Source organism: Ammospiza caudacuta, chromosome 7 (genome assembly GCF_027887145.1).
Source record: "Ammospiza caudacuta isolate bAmmCau1 chromosome 7, bAmmCau1.pri, whole genome shotgun sequence".
Classification (NCBI taxonomy): Eukaryota; Metazoa; Chordata; class Aves; order Passeriformes; family Passerellidae; genus Ammospiza; species Ammospiza caudacuta.
Genome location: NC_080599.1, coordinates 34,574,898 through 34,589,437, shown reverse-complemented (window position 1 = coordinate 34,589,437; position 14,540 = coordinate 34,574,898). Strand labels below are relative to the sequence as shown.

The 14,540-nt window shown below is 42.7% G+C and overlaps 2 protein-coding genes across 2 annotated transcripts; one reads left to right on the top strand and one right to left on the bottom strand.

The window, feature by feature from the left end:
* Window positions 1-4,051: 4,051 nt before the first annotated feature.
* On the top strand, window positions 4,052-9,506 carry RPF1 (ribosome production factor 1 homolog). The gene is made up of 9 exons (XM_058808184.1): window positions 4,052-4,226; window positions 4,309-4,365; window positions 5,482-5,562; window positions 5,926-6,021; window positions 6,712-6,865; window positions 7,392-7,474; window positions 8,337-8,518; window positions 8,605-8,731; window positions 9,081-9,506. Exons 1-9 carry the CDS (start codon window positions 4,071-4,073, stop codon window positions 9,120-9,122), a joined length of 978 nt encoding a protein of 325 aa, XP_058664167.1. The 5' UTR covers window positions 4,052-4,070; the 3' UTR covers window positions 9,123-9,506.
* A 159-nt stretch (window positions 9,507-9,665) lies between these two features.
* On the bottom strand, window positions 9,666-14,071 carry GNG5 (G protein subunit gamma 5). The gene is made up of 3 exons (XM_058808183.1): window positions 13,911-14,071; window positions 12,671-12,826; window positions 9,666-10,692 (listed from the first exon to the last, which is right to left on the bottom strand). The coding sequence occupies exons 1-2, from the start codon at window positions 13,989-13,991 to the stop codon at window positions 12,701-12,703; spliced, it is 207 nt and encodes a 68-aa protein (XP_058664166.1). The 5' UTR covers window positions 13,992-14,071; the 3' UTR covers window positions 9,666-10,692; window positions 12,671-12,700.
* Window positions 14,072-14,540: the final 469 nt, after the last annotated feature.

Sequence of the window (14,540 nt, the reverse complement as noted above, 5' to 3'; positions counted from 1 at the left end):
GGTACTGTAAAAAAGAGCAACCCAGAAAAGCATACAAAAATAATTTTTTTGGTGTTATGTTATGGGATGAGGACAGGGCATTGAGAGCACATGGTTAGATCTAGTGTTCATCCTGAAATAATAAACAATACCCAACCTCATTGTGCATGATACCCATTTTATCCATTAGAGAGATTGCCCTGGGTGACTGAAAACACTGAAATTAAAAGACTGTAGACAAGATCCACTAAGGAATGCAAGCCTGTAAGTCTCAAACAGATGATCTTGAAAAACTACCCACACACTTCCTGCATAGTCACCTGGTAATTTAATGAAATGCACTCCTGGAGAAACAGCTCTGGGTATGCCTGAGTCTGGGAACAATGTGGAAAGAGCTAAGCAGTTCAGCATTTATTTTGTGCTTATTCCTAGCTGGGTAAACAAGAGACTATTCTACAGTGGAAGCCCCAGATGGCTTGGTACAATATGCAAACTAAGCACCAGTGGCTTAGGCTCTCTGCAAAACACAATTGCAGCCTTTCTCTCAGAAAATGGTGGTGTGGATGTCCATCTTTAATAGGACAGCATATTGTGATGGGCCCATGCCCAACTTTCCTCAGCTGAAGAGAAGTGGGCTCAAAGACAGATTCTCCTGCCACAGGAGCATCTCCCACCACTCTGACTGTTCCACCCTGGTGAGGCCACGCTGTCCGTTCTTCACTGTGCAAAAAGCCCAGCAGAGCACCGGGCCAGCAGCGTAGAAGGAACCAGATTCTTCAACTCAGAGGTGAGAGCATACACAGAGAAACTGAAGCTGCTCTACAACTTGTTTTTTGCTGTGTAACTTTTAAAGTAAACTACAGGGAGAATACTGAGATCTGGCCAGTAGTCAAATCTTGTTTCCCTTCAGAAGGAGAGTGCCCAGCCTGGCTATTTGATTCAGCATTTTCTAGATCTTATTTGACACACAGCAGTAGCTTCAGCTGGAAGAATGAAGACACTTCTCACCTTAGAAAACCATCAGGCTTGTGGTTTCAGTGTTCCATTGACAGGTAAGATGATAATCTCCAGAGGCTGGAAAGTCTTGTCTTCTGTATCCTTCAACTACCAGTTAAGCAAAGCCACTATCACTGACTCTGCTACACATTCCATGGTGTTCAGCAGCCCCTGGAACACCTACCAGAGAGAAGCTGTGAGCATGAGGGGCCTGCTGAGGGGTCAGATGTGATCAAAGCTGCTCTGAGGTGTTTACAGGCATAACAAAACCAGACCTTTGGGGTACCACTTCATTATCTACACAGCATTGTGGAGGGAAAAAGACAAGTAGTATGTGCTCTCAACCTTCAGGAAAACAAATAAAAAAACCCAAACAACAAAATAGGAAAATAGCAAAATATTGGTTATTACATAAAAACAATCAAACAAAACCCAAACCAACCAAACAACCAACAACACTCCCAAAAAAAACCCAACAAAAAGGACAAAGAAGAAAACTCCTCACCTCCAAAACAGTTCTCTGAATTATTGAATCCAAAGGTACCTTACCCTCTTTTCTCGCCTCTTTCTATATTTTCTTACTTAATTTCCTTTCCCCAGATGAATTTTTATCATTTTGACTTGATCTCAAAGTGGTTTTTTCAATTTTTTGAAATGACAGAACAGAAAAAACCAAAACAGTACTCTATTGATACAACTTTAAATGATGCTTCATGACTGAATTTACAGAAATTTTCCTCCAAAATTTCTAAGTGCTGACATGGAATCAATGTTTTCATTCATCACTTTTCTATAGAGAACTTGCTTGTTGGGAGGTTTTGTATGGGTGGGTGGGGGATTGTTTGGGTTTTGGTGTTTTTTTTCCCAGTTGTTTTGTTTTTAACCAAGCAGTTTCTTCCAAAATATTTTTTACCTTCCAAAAGGTTTTTTACAATGCTACTTAAGTTGTGAAATAAGAGTATCCTGGTAAAAATGTTATTTGCATAGAACTGAGTTCATAGCTAAGAAAGACCTTGGAACTTCTGTGAAAAAACCAAAGTAATACTATGCATGCATTTATTAGTTGAGCCTTCTATTGAAGTTTAATTGTAAGTTGTCAGTGATCTCTACCAAATCCTCAGTGTGCTTCGGGTGTCTTTCGTTGTCCCTCCCCTGCCCTAGGAAGTTCTTGTATTATTGTGTATCATTATTTTGTTCCTCTGAGTCCTTGGAAGAAAGGTATTTGAATAATATTAGGAGGTTGTCATCCCTCTTGCTAGGAGGGAGAAAGATGATATGTTTTTTCCTCTTGTATGCACTCAGTGATCCCAGCAAAAACAGCATTGCAAACTGGAACTACAAACAACAGAGTTCCCTGTATGCTCTGCTAATAGCAGTGATGAAAATCTCTGCTAATGACTTTGAGAAATAACCTTGCAATCTCTGACATCTGCATCAGCTAGAGAGATAAAGTTACAGCAGTCCTTGGTTAACATATTCTCAACAAAATCCTCTCAGCCTCAATTACCATGGAAACTACTTATCCTTAAGGCAGTAAGGATAGCTGAAATATTTTCTCTTGACAAAAATGGGAGCGAGGCCAGAAATATATGGGATTGTGCATGAGGCCTTTGATCTTTGATTTCTGTGTTAAGCAGAAGTAATCTCAGTGAAGCAAGTTGAGTTGCAGAACAAAATTTGTTTATAGGACAGAACAAGGCTTAAGACATTCTTTATTATTCTGGTTATTTCTAGGTATTTTTTATTATCTTCCTATATTCATGTTAACAGATTTATTTTTCCCTTTTCTAGTGAGAGAAAGACATAACAAAGACAAATAGTACTTGTATATAAAATTAGTAGACATCGAGCTTTGAAAAAATGCTTGAGACAAATGGAACTAAGCAGTCCCATTGAGGCTCAGAATTTTGCAGTCTGAAATTAAAAATGTCTCCAATTTAAACAGGTCCCCCCAGTCCCTGAGTACTCAATTTCTATAAAACACTGTGTAGTCTTTGCTGTGCAGACGCATTTGCACATCTCCAAGCATGAAAATCAGCTCAGGAATAGAAATGACTTTATGTAAATTGAATCTCTAATTTGCTGTAGGAGTTCTTGTTTCATTTTAACATCAAGTTTTAACAGACTTTAATGGAATAAAAATAACTTTTGGGAACATTATCATCAAAACCCCTATGGTTCCTAATAAACAGGTGCTCCCCAAAACTTAAATCACTTTGAGCAAGGGTCTGAAAGTGTGCACATGGGCAGGCACTGCTGGGCCATGATGTTACCTGCAGTAATGTAAACCCATCAATGTGTCACGTTCGCTCACAGCTTCCCACTTTGACAGCTAACTTGGTTTATAAAAAACACTGCAGCAATAACCCCTATGAAATACACTGATTTTATCTCCAGGTTCACTGTCTGCTGAGCAATGAGCCCTGACACGTCGTGGGTCGAGAGAGGTGACTGTGCTCTGCACTCAGCCTCGAGTATTGTGTGCAATTTTGGGCACCACAATGTTAGAAAGACACTGAACTATGAGAGTGTCCAGAGGAGGGTAACAAAGATGGTGAAGGGCATTGAGGGGAAGCCGTGAGGAGCAGCTGAGGGCACTGGGTCTGTTCAGCCTGGAGGAGCCTGAGGGCAGAGCTCGCTGCAGTCACAGCTTCCTCGAGAGAGGAACAGGAGGGGCAGGCACTGATCTCTGCTCAGTGACAGGGACAGGACCGGAGGGAATGGCCTGGAGCGCAGGCAGGGCAGGTTTAGGTTGGTTATCAGGAGAAGTTTCTCCTTCCAGGTGTTTGGGCACTGAACAGCTCCCCAGGGCAGTGGTCACCGCACCAGCCTGAGGGGTTCAAGAAGCGTTTGGCACATGGTGTGTGCACATGGTGTGACTCCTGGGGGCCGTGCAGGGTGAAGAGCGGGACTGATGACGCCCCTCGGCCCCCTCCAATTCGGAACACTCTGTGAGGGTGGGCGCGGCATGCCCGCGCTCCGCCCCGCCCTGCGCGAACCCGCCCTGAGCCCCGTGCAGCGCATGCGCGGCGCCGCCCGGCGGGGCAGAGGCCAAGGGTGAGGGGCCGGCCCCGCCCCGCAGCGGCAGCAGCGCCATGGCGGGTGAGGGCAGCGGGCCCGCGCCGGGGGATGGCGCCGGCCCGCCCGCCCCGGAGCGGGTGCTCTTTCCGCCCACCTTCAGCGTGTCCGAGATTAAGAACAAGCAGCGTCGGCACTTCATGTTCCTTCGCTGGAAGCAGCAGCAGAGGAAGGTGGGGCGGGCTGTTGCCGCGGGGCGGGGGAGGCCCGGGCCTGGCGGGTCTGGCTAACGGAGCGCTGTTCCTCTGCCCGCAGGAGAAGTTGGCCCTCAAGAAGAAGCGGAGGAAGGAGCGAGAGGCTCTCGGAGACAAAGTAAGGGTTCCGGCCGCAGGAGCCGGTGTGGCGGCGAGGCCGCTCCTTTCCCCCTGCAAACGGGGCGCTGCTCGCCAGGGTGAGGGTCCTGCAGCTCTGCCCGGAGCTGGGGCTCCTCAGCTTCCTGAGCCAAAGGGTTTCTCCGCAGACTTCAGGGAAGCGGAGCAGTGAATACAGTGAGGGTGATAAAACATTGCAATGGGATGCCCAGAGTGCCCTATCCCTGGAAACGTTCAAGGCCAGATTGGAGCGGCCCAGAGCAGCCTGGTCTGGTCCAAGACGTCCTTGCTCACTGCACTGGAATAAATGGCCTTTAAAGGTCCCTTCCAGACAAACCATTCTGCAGTTGTATGCTCTTTGTGCTCGCTGGCTGTGGTAGCCTTCAGAGACACTGTTGTCTAGCAGAGGTATCAAACAGCTGACTTCAGAAACCTTGTTGCTCCTGTGTTAAATGATGCTGTAAAGAGGCAGGATGAGTTTTAAACTTAATGACATATCACCACTCCTGAAAAGTTGTCTCTGGTGTGATTGCTGTGGTATTTGTGTTGCTGTTATTAGGAATTGTACTGCAATTTTAATTTTTGTGTAGATTAAAACAATCAGAACTGACCAAATCATGCCCAGGCCAGTTATCTGCTGGATTCCAAGCCCAGCTGTGAGGAAAGGTTTTGCTTCCTTACTGGACTGATTGAAGATATTCGGATGTGAATATCTGTATTCCTGTATTACAGTAGTCTCACCAGAGTAGTGTAAGTTTACAGGGTAAACATTAAAAGCTATTAGTCATTAATTTCTAGATATCAGGGTTAAAATATGTTGCAGTTGAAAGCAGAATCCTTTTCTTCCACAGAAGAAATAAAAATGGAAAGAAAGTTCCCCTGTTTGTTTTGTTTTGTTTTGTTTTGAAAAGGGACATTGTTCCAGTGGTGCTTCTCTGCATCTGCTCTCTGATGTCCCAATAGCTGTGCATATTTTAATTAAAAGTGGCATCAAATAAATAATACTTGCAGTTCTGTGTAGAAATACAAACAATATTGGGGTAGTATGAATGTGGTATTTGCAATGCATTTAATAATGACAACAATATGTTATGTTAATAAACTTTATGTATTTTAGGCACCTCCAAAAGCTGTACCAAAGACTATTGAAAATCAGCGAGTGTATGATGAAACCACTGTAGATCCCAATGATGAAGAGGTAACTGCATGTCCTAATAAGTTAACCTTTTTTTTTTTCTAACAAGGGACATAAACTGATTGATGAAACTGAATAATCCCCACTTTCCTGTTAATCTGTTGATGAATTACATTTGACACATGATGGGTTTACTAAGAGGTGATGTCATTGTTTCATTATCTATATTAAATAATTGCCATACTGATATTGGTAGTAAAAGCTGCCCATGTTCATCACACTAGATTCTTAAAAACATGAAAACCATGTGCCGTTGGGTGATTAATTACAGAATAGATCTTGTGAATTAAAATTTTGATCACATTGAACAATTGTTCCTCAGGTATTTTGTACAGGGTGGATTTAACAAAACTTCTGTTCTTTCAGGTTGCTTTTGATGAAGCAACTGATGAATTTGCACCGTACTTTAATAGACAGACTGTTCCCAAAATTCTTATTACAACATCAGACCGACCTCGTGGGGTACGTATCTTTTACTTGGAAACCAAATGGTTATAAGATACCAGGGTTTTCATCCTATGATTGTTACATTAAAACTGAAGATAATAGCATTCACATGGATTTTTTCTGTCATTTTATTTAGTGCCCAACAGTAACCTTGTATGTGTATGTAATCCATTGGTTTCTTCAGCACTGTTTGTTTCCTCCATAAAAAAACCCAACCTTGTGCATGTGTTCTTGTATTGAAATGATCAGCATTGCCTGATTAAAGAGATTACTGACATTTTTTAAAACCATAACAGAAATTGCTTTAAAAATAAGAAAAAATACACCTCAAACAGTTTGTCTGAAAACTCAGACATGAGTTAATGAAGAAATTGTTATATTGTATTTTGAGATGCTGTGAATTTTTTATAAACCAGTGTGCTTTATAAATAATGAGTGTGCAGAGTATGCTTTTTGCATTTTCCCACTTTTCCGTGATGGAGGAAGGGGAAAAAATCCTTAAAAAAATCTCTGGTGTGCTGCATTCTTTACTGCAAATAATTTTTTTTTGCACTAACTGAATGAAGTAATTTAATAGCTTATCTTCAAATCTTTATAGAGATATGGAAGTGATGCATGCTCAAGGAGTGTAGTTGGAATGACCAACCCTCTGTTCTCCTAACAGCTGAATTCTGCCCACTGCAATTTATCTGCCCTGTTTTGCAGAGAACAGTGAGATTCTGTGAGCAGCTGGCCACTGTTATACCCAACTCACACGTCTTCTACCGAAGAGGGCTGGCTTTGAAAAGAATCATTCCACAGTGCATTGCAAGGGACTTCACAGATTTAATTGTCATTAATGAAGATCGCAAAATACCAAGTATCCTTTTGTGTGTTTATCAGGGAAAGGAAACAATTCTGTCGTGTGCATCAGAGATTTACTTTATTCTGTTTTCTTTCTCTTCACAGTGCAAATTACAGAGTTAAAAATCACTGTGCCAACTTGAGTGTCTGATAGCTAATGGAACTTGGACTTAGTAAAGAAAGTGTTGGCACTTTTTTGTTGTTTGTAATGCGTGGTTAAGCACTTATTTCAGTAAATATAACAGTTTGATTAATTAACAAGTTTTTCTGACCAGGAAGATCCATCTCTTTTTTCTGGCTAGATAAAACATTATGAATTCATTAAATGTGAAAACAGTAGAGGATAACCCTTGTTAGCATGTAATGGACATCCTTCAGAAAGCTAGTTAACCAGTTTGGGAATGTATGTTTGAACATACAACAAAACCTTGGGAATAGATTATGAATCTAAACCTCCAGTGTAATACTGCATTTTGCATTGAATGTTCCTCTGTAAGTTACATGCTCGATTTTACCAGCCTTTTTTTTAACTTGGTGCACAGACGGTCTTGTTTTAAGTCACCTGCCTGATGGTCCAACTGCTCATTTTAGAATGAGTAGTGTGCGTTTGCGTAAAGAAATAAAGGTGAGACTCAAAAATATTTGAAAAATGGGTTATCTGTTGGTTAATTACAAATACATCCAGTCTACTTCAACTGTCAAAACTGCATTTTGAAATGATTCAGCTTGATCTTGTAAATGTGTTTTTTTGACAAGCTAACAGGAGGCTAAGGACTAGTATATTCTACTTCATAAGCAGCATATATTTCCATTTTCAAGCTTATTTGCTGTATTTCTTTAACTGCCAAGTATTTTATAATCTGACAAGTATTTTTAAAATCATATCATTAAATAGCAGATGATAACCTACATCAGTAGGAAATACCACATGTCTAGAATACACACAATAGGGTATATGAAATCAGCAGCGTAAAAGGTTTCATTAGATGTAGTTTGTCTTGAATAAAACCTAGGTCTTCTTGTTCCTATAGCCCTGTCACCTCTTCTTAGTATTGCCTACCTAGCCCTAAGTAATTTGCAGTAAAATGGGTTTTCTTCTTTGAAATAAGTAATCTCTAATTAGTTTTTATTAAAGAAGCCCATATGCTCTCAGTCCCATATATCCCTAGTTGGTATGAGTACAGGGGGAATACTCCTGTGATAGGTAGAGTGCATGGTCTACTATAACAGGTTCTGCTAAGAGTAAAAAATGGTGCAGGAGAAAATATAAAATTATTTCTGCTTTTTCATTGAATTTATATTGTTGAACCAAAGATCCTTATGTTACCAGCTGCTCCTTTACATGTTTATAAACTTAGGTTGTGTTTGAAGGAATGATTAGGGCGTGGTTTTGGCCCTGTCCTTCTATTTCAAACACTTCTTAGGCAATACATTAAAATCCTTTTGCATTCAGTCTGTTCTTTGCATTGTTATCGCTCTGATTTCAGCGGAAGGGGAAGGAGCCCACAGAACACGTCCCCGAAGTGATCCTGAATAACTTCACCACGCGCCTCGGCCACTCCATCGGCCGCATGTTTGCTGCGCTCTTCCCACACGATCCTCAGTTCATTGGAAGACAAGTAGCTACATTTCACAACCAGAGAGACTACATCTTTTTCAGATTCCACAGGTGACATTTTCCACAATACTCATTTACAAGTCAGAGAGAATGCTCTTGTAACTTAATTCCTAATTTTAATTCTTTTCTTCCCCAAGATATATCTTCAAGAGTGAAAAGAAAGTGGGAATTCAAGAACTTGGGCCACGTTTTACATTGAAGCTGAGGTCACTTCAAAAAGGAACCTTTGATTCCAAATTTGGAGAATATGAGTGGATTCATAAGGTATGTCTTAGTAATGATAATAGTCTTGCCTGGGGAGGCTAAATCTGACATGAAATGTAACCAAAAATCTTACCCTAGAAAAGTGGTATAAATGCAGGTCTCAGTGGGGAAGCGCTTAAGTATTTAGAGGTGTATTTTGAGAGTCATGCAAAGCAGAAACATCGTATTTCAAATAAAAAATAAAAATAGCAAGGACAATAATGTCAATATACCGTAACTACTTATTTACAACTCTGTTTACTACTCTGCATTTCACTGTCTGCCCTGCTATAAAGTGGAGTGGTCCTCCTTGTTTGTTTCATCCTGTTGCATGAACTTGCTGGTAAACAACTTCCCTTTTCAATTTCAGCGTCGAGAAATGGACACAAGTAGAAGAAAATTCCATTTGTAAGTGAAATCTGCCAATTGCTGGTGACCAGGAATACAGCAGCTGCTTTGAACTATGGATGATCTTGGACTACTAACTAATGATAATGATACTGAACAGTATCTATCTGCAGAAAGACAAACAGGAAACATTAAAACTTTCTACAGCAGCAGATCAAGTAGGATGTGACTCTCTTCCTATTTGTAGCCAATGTGACAAGGACAGTGACTTTTTCCAGTTTAGCAGGAAAAAACTATGGCTGTATTTGAGCAACTTGTCATTTAGCCATCACTAAGGATTTGCCAGAAGTGCTGCTGTGCTGTAGAAACAGATTATGCTTCACAACATCAGAAACAGCAAATATGTTGGTTAAAGAAATTTTCAAAATAAAATATTTCTAGTTTTACAGTTCCGTTTTATTTTTTCTGTTAACCCAGACATCTTCAGTTAATCAGGTAAGAGATAAATATTTGAAGCTTATTTCTAACTTACAGTTTGCTGTTCCCTGACAGTATGGGGAGTTTTCCAAAAAGGTTCTCCTATCCAGAGAACACGGAGAAGGCAGTATGCAATCCATGAAGTCCATGGTCTTTTATTTCATTAGCATTTTGCATAAAATAGGCATGTTGCTGAAGTTACAAAAACAATACACATAATTCCTACAGCCGTCTCTTCTGTAAGTATCACATTGACAAGAGGTCTGTATACCCAAAGCAGTTGAAAGGATGAGAAAGAATTCATAAAACACCCTTACAGGACAGACATTTGTAAAGCTATCATCTAAAAATGCTGCTCAGTGACTATGTGAGGTCTCTGAGCAGGGTTTTCCCCATTAAAATTTTAAAAATTCTTCTTCAGCCTCACAGCAACACTTGAGTTTGTATTATCTGCACATAAACTACTGTTTTGCCTTAAGTTGGCACATTCACTGACAGCTAAAAGGTCAAGTTTTTTTTGAGCTACTTTCCACATACAGCTGTAAGTGCTTTTTCATATTTACCTAATGAATAAGAAGGCACATAGAGTAAGTTATCTCCTAGGGTAGAATTACTCATTAAGATGAATCTTAATTTACTCTGTCTTAATGTGATGTCTATGATATGGCACAGCTGTATAGCTGAATTATAAACAGGCTCAAATTTTTTTCTGTTCTATTTCTGTTATGCTTCTAAGTATGGTCCTGCTGGAGCCTCATTGTTCTGAAGGACTGTTAACCCCAGGCAGACTTGCAGCAGCAGAGAATATTTACACTCCTCTCTCTGCTCTCCAGCTGCTACAGTGATGCACTGACTGTGAGGTGCCACCATGCCCAGAAGTTAATCCAATTCTTACAGTAATTTCAAGACCAGACTAAGTCAAGACACTTTTATTTTTTGCTTGGCGTATAAAAGTGATTCCCGTATGAAACAGAAGTACGTAACTAGCATACAGTTCATCTGGAGAGGTAGATGGTAAGAAGTTTGACGACAGTAGCACTTTTAGAGTTAGATTTGGCACGTTAAAGCTAAGCTTTTTTACAGACTTCAAACCAGGCCACTCCTTGAGGCACTCTGCCCATACACACATCAGCAGGTAGGAAAAGATGCTAAAAGATCTGAAAAACAAAACCAAAATCTAGTTAGAAAGGTATCACTGCTGAATGAAGCAAATCAAAGAATGCATATTTCAGAGTATGCCATGGACAACTGTTTAGGAAAAAATATCCTCTTTTTCCACAGCTGTTTTATTAGTTTAAAAAATAAACTTTAAATGAAGTCATGCTCAAAGATACAATAAGATAATCAAAGCTCTTACAGAAGAACTGAAGCTTAGTGTCTCCTTGAAACCAAACTGCTGAGTGGAAGAAGCAGCTGTTCCCAGTCACTTTCTGCTCACCAAAACACCAGGTTTCTACTTTGTCTTTGAAAAGCAGGGAATTTGTTGCGTAACTAACAAATTACACTTCCTCCTCAGTGAGGTGGTGCTGACTGTGCAAACACAAACACTACTGGCTCATCAAGAAAACACAAAGAATCACCTCTTTTCAGGAAGTGCCTGCAACAGATACAGCAAAGTGAAGGAGTTTCACATAGAGATAGGAAACATTGTTTCCCTACATCCACATCCAGGAATTTCCTAACCTTGGCAAACCTCGGTGGGGAATTGTACCTGTCATGGATTAAGTAGAGTTTATTTGGCTTTGTGTAAGTTTTCAGTTTACAATGCTTACAGATGATCTGATGTCTTCCTTGGATTAGTGTTTACAGCTGAAGCCACACTAGGGTAGGGTCCGAGAGTTTTTTTTTTAAATAGCAGTAATTGGCAAAAATTCACAACAGAAATAATTGTAAAAGCTACAAGAACTGTAAAGCACATTTCAGTTATACTGTTGTATTTCACGGCTCAAAACAATGTGGGCTGTGGTTTTGCTTGTTAAATAGTTAAGGATCAACTTCTATACTGTTACTATTCTAGCCTTTAAACGTGGTTATTCTGCTAGTACACACATCTGTACCTTTTCTACAGTCTGCTTGAGGGGAGAATAATTTTATCAATCCAATCTGACTGTGGTCACCCTTCTATAAAGCTGCCTAACAGCACAATTTAAATCTAGCAAACTACAGTTCTTTGGATGATAGAAGTCACCTACACAACCAGAATTTTTCAAGGTTAAGACTCACCATGAGATATGTAAGGATTGTGAACTATGCTTAACTGTGTATCAGGTGCTTTGAAATAACGTCTGTGCTCTCATCTCCAACAGATCCATGTCAAGGGGCAACAGGAAGAGGGAACATGGTAAAATCATTCATTTACTGTGGTCAAAATAACCAAGTTATTTGGACTCTGAATTTTGGTGAAACTATTGTGCATCTAAAACCCACCTTGCTAAAGAGGTTAGCCTAAAATCTAGTCACCAAAACGGCAGGTGAGTGAGTAGTCTTCCTGGTGATAGCAGCAGTGCTAATGAGCCTATGAAAGCTCAGGAATGAAAATCCACATGAGTATTCCACTGTTTCTAGTTATTTAAACTGCTACCCCTGTAGTAGCTTACTTGAGTGGCATGTGGGCTTTTAAAAGTATATACATCTTAAAAAGTATATACTTTTTTCTTTTGGCAGAGAGGGCATCTCCTTTCCACAGTGGTCAGTGCTCTTCTTGGGGACCACCACCACTAATCTGTTTTTGGAACTGTTCATTAGAAGTTTAAGAACTGAAGTCTGTTTTATCTGCCACAATTAGGATTCACCACATTAATTCTAAGTGAGAAAAGGGAAATAATACCCTTATAGAGAGGAAGATACAGCACAATTACTGTTCAGCTGGGTTAGTCCAAAGAGCAACTCAGTAGTAGCTGGTCCCACCATTCTGCTACACAAACTGGTGGAAGCTGCACCAGCAATGTGCTGCTCATAATAGCAATGGCCAGCACGTGTCCAGTGCAGAGCTGTGACCAGAAAAAGGGAGAAGGGACCAAAAATGGGATGTAGACCAACACCACCTGCACAAGTCAGATGTTTCTGAGTGCCTTTCATAGAGCCTGTCTCATTTAAATGACAAAAGAGTTTATGAACTGTAATTCAAGAACTTACCACTGAAAGATACTGAAGTAGTTCACATAATTACAAAAAGGAACAAACTTTCTGGGGTCTGAATGGATTTGTACTTGATGATACTCCCGTCAGTAGGGGATCGTGTTGTGCATTCTGCAGGCAGAATTGCTTCAAGTCAGCTGCAGCTTGAGAAACCTAGTTATAATGAAAGCTGGCATTAGAATTCACTGAACACTCTTTACTTAGGATGTGGTTTTTACATTGAAAAGTACAAAGAATACTACTAAATTATTCTGCAATACAGTTTATGTAGATTTTATGCAATAATTTCATTGTAGTTTTTTTGTTTCTTAAAGACAAGAAGATGAACAATGTAAGAATGAGAACTGATTTGGAAGTTTTAATTTCCACAGTAAACTTTTAAGTATGAAGAGTGACAGATGAGCAAGATCTTGGAGATGACTTTATTAAATCTATGAAGATCCTTGTTCTGGCATAAGCAATTCAAAAATACTGTCTATGTTTAACATGTTCTACTCCACTGAACTTGCATTTCAGGCTCCCTTGGAAAGCCATCCTTACGATGAGATAACGGGGTTCTGAGCACCCTTATAAGGGGTTTTTGGCATGCTGTGCCTTGTTAATAACTGATCAGTGAAAAAAAATCTTTCTCTTGCTTTTCTTTGCTGTAACTCTGAACTCCTACAATAGAGCGATCGAAGTTTCAAAAAGTTGCATCTTCCGCTGACACGCGATAGGTATCTGCAGTTTGCCCGGTTTCTCTGCCGTGCCAGGCGCGGTCTGGCCCCGGCGCGGCACGAGTTCAATGCACTCGGTGTGCCTGGCAGCGACATCTCCATCTTGCCGTGCCGGGCCAGCCCAGCCCGTTGCGCACCCCGCCCGGGCGGGCTCCCCGCAGAGCCCGAGGGAAGGGCGCTCCTCGCTCCGAGGGCACGGCCGGGCCGCGTCCATCGCCCCGGGGAGCGCTTCGGCCGGGAGCGGCCCCGAGGGGCGGCGGGGAGCGAGCGCCCGAGCCCCGGCAGGGATGGCGGCGGAGCGGACGCGGCTCCGCTGCCGATCCGGGCTCGCCTCGGCCGGGGAACCCCGACGGAGCCCCGAGAGAAGCACGGTGGCCGCCGCCCAGCCGGATCGGCGGGGCGGGGCAGGTGGGAGCCGGCGGCCCCGGCCCGGCCCGGCCCCGGCGCGGCGGGCGCGGCCCCGGGGCGGTGAAATGGCGGCGCGTCCGCCCCGTCCCGTCCCGTCGCGGCTCCGTACTCACCTTCACGCGGGTCACGCTGGCCTCTAGGCGCAGCTGCTGCACCACCTTCTTCATGGCCGCCACGTTGGAGGAGCCCGACATGGCGGGATCGGCGGCGGGCTCGGCTCGGCACTCGCAGCACTCCCAGCTCAACTTCCCGGCGCGGCCACAAGTGCCCGGAGCGCGGCGCCTGCGCAGCCGGGGCCGGGCCGTGTGCCGGGACGGGCCCGCCCTCACACACTCATCGTGGGGACTGCCGGGGGGCTGCTCTCGCACCAAGGCGGCGAGTCTTGGTGGTTAGACCCACTGGGTTCCAATCTGGGGGCCATTTTGAGGTGCAATGAATGAAGTTCCTAACTTAGTTCGTGCTAGCAGTTTGAGTGTTGACTGTAGCCTGGAGGATCAGTTTTCTGGTGCTGTTCATTGCAGGAAGTGCCCGGGAGCGGCAGTGAAGCGGGGCACGGGGTGACATCAGGTACAGCATCTTCCCTGTCGGCGGGAGCAATGGCAGCAGCCCGTGCTGTGCCTGCCTGTGGCGGGCAGTGACCGGGGCAGTGGTGGGTGTCACACCCGGGCCATTTGAGGGAGCTCGCAAGTAAAGACGCTGACCCTGTTAAGCAGGTATTTCCCACTGACATGAGGAAATCTTAA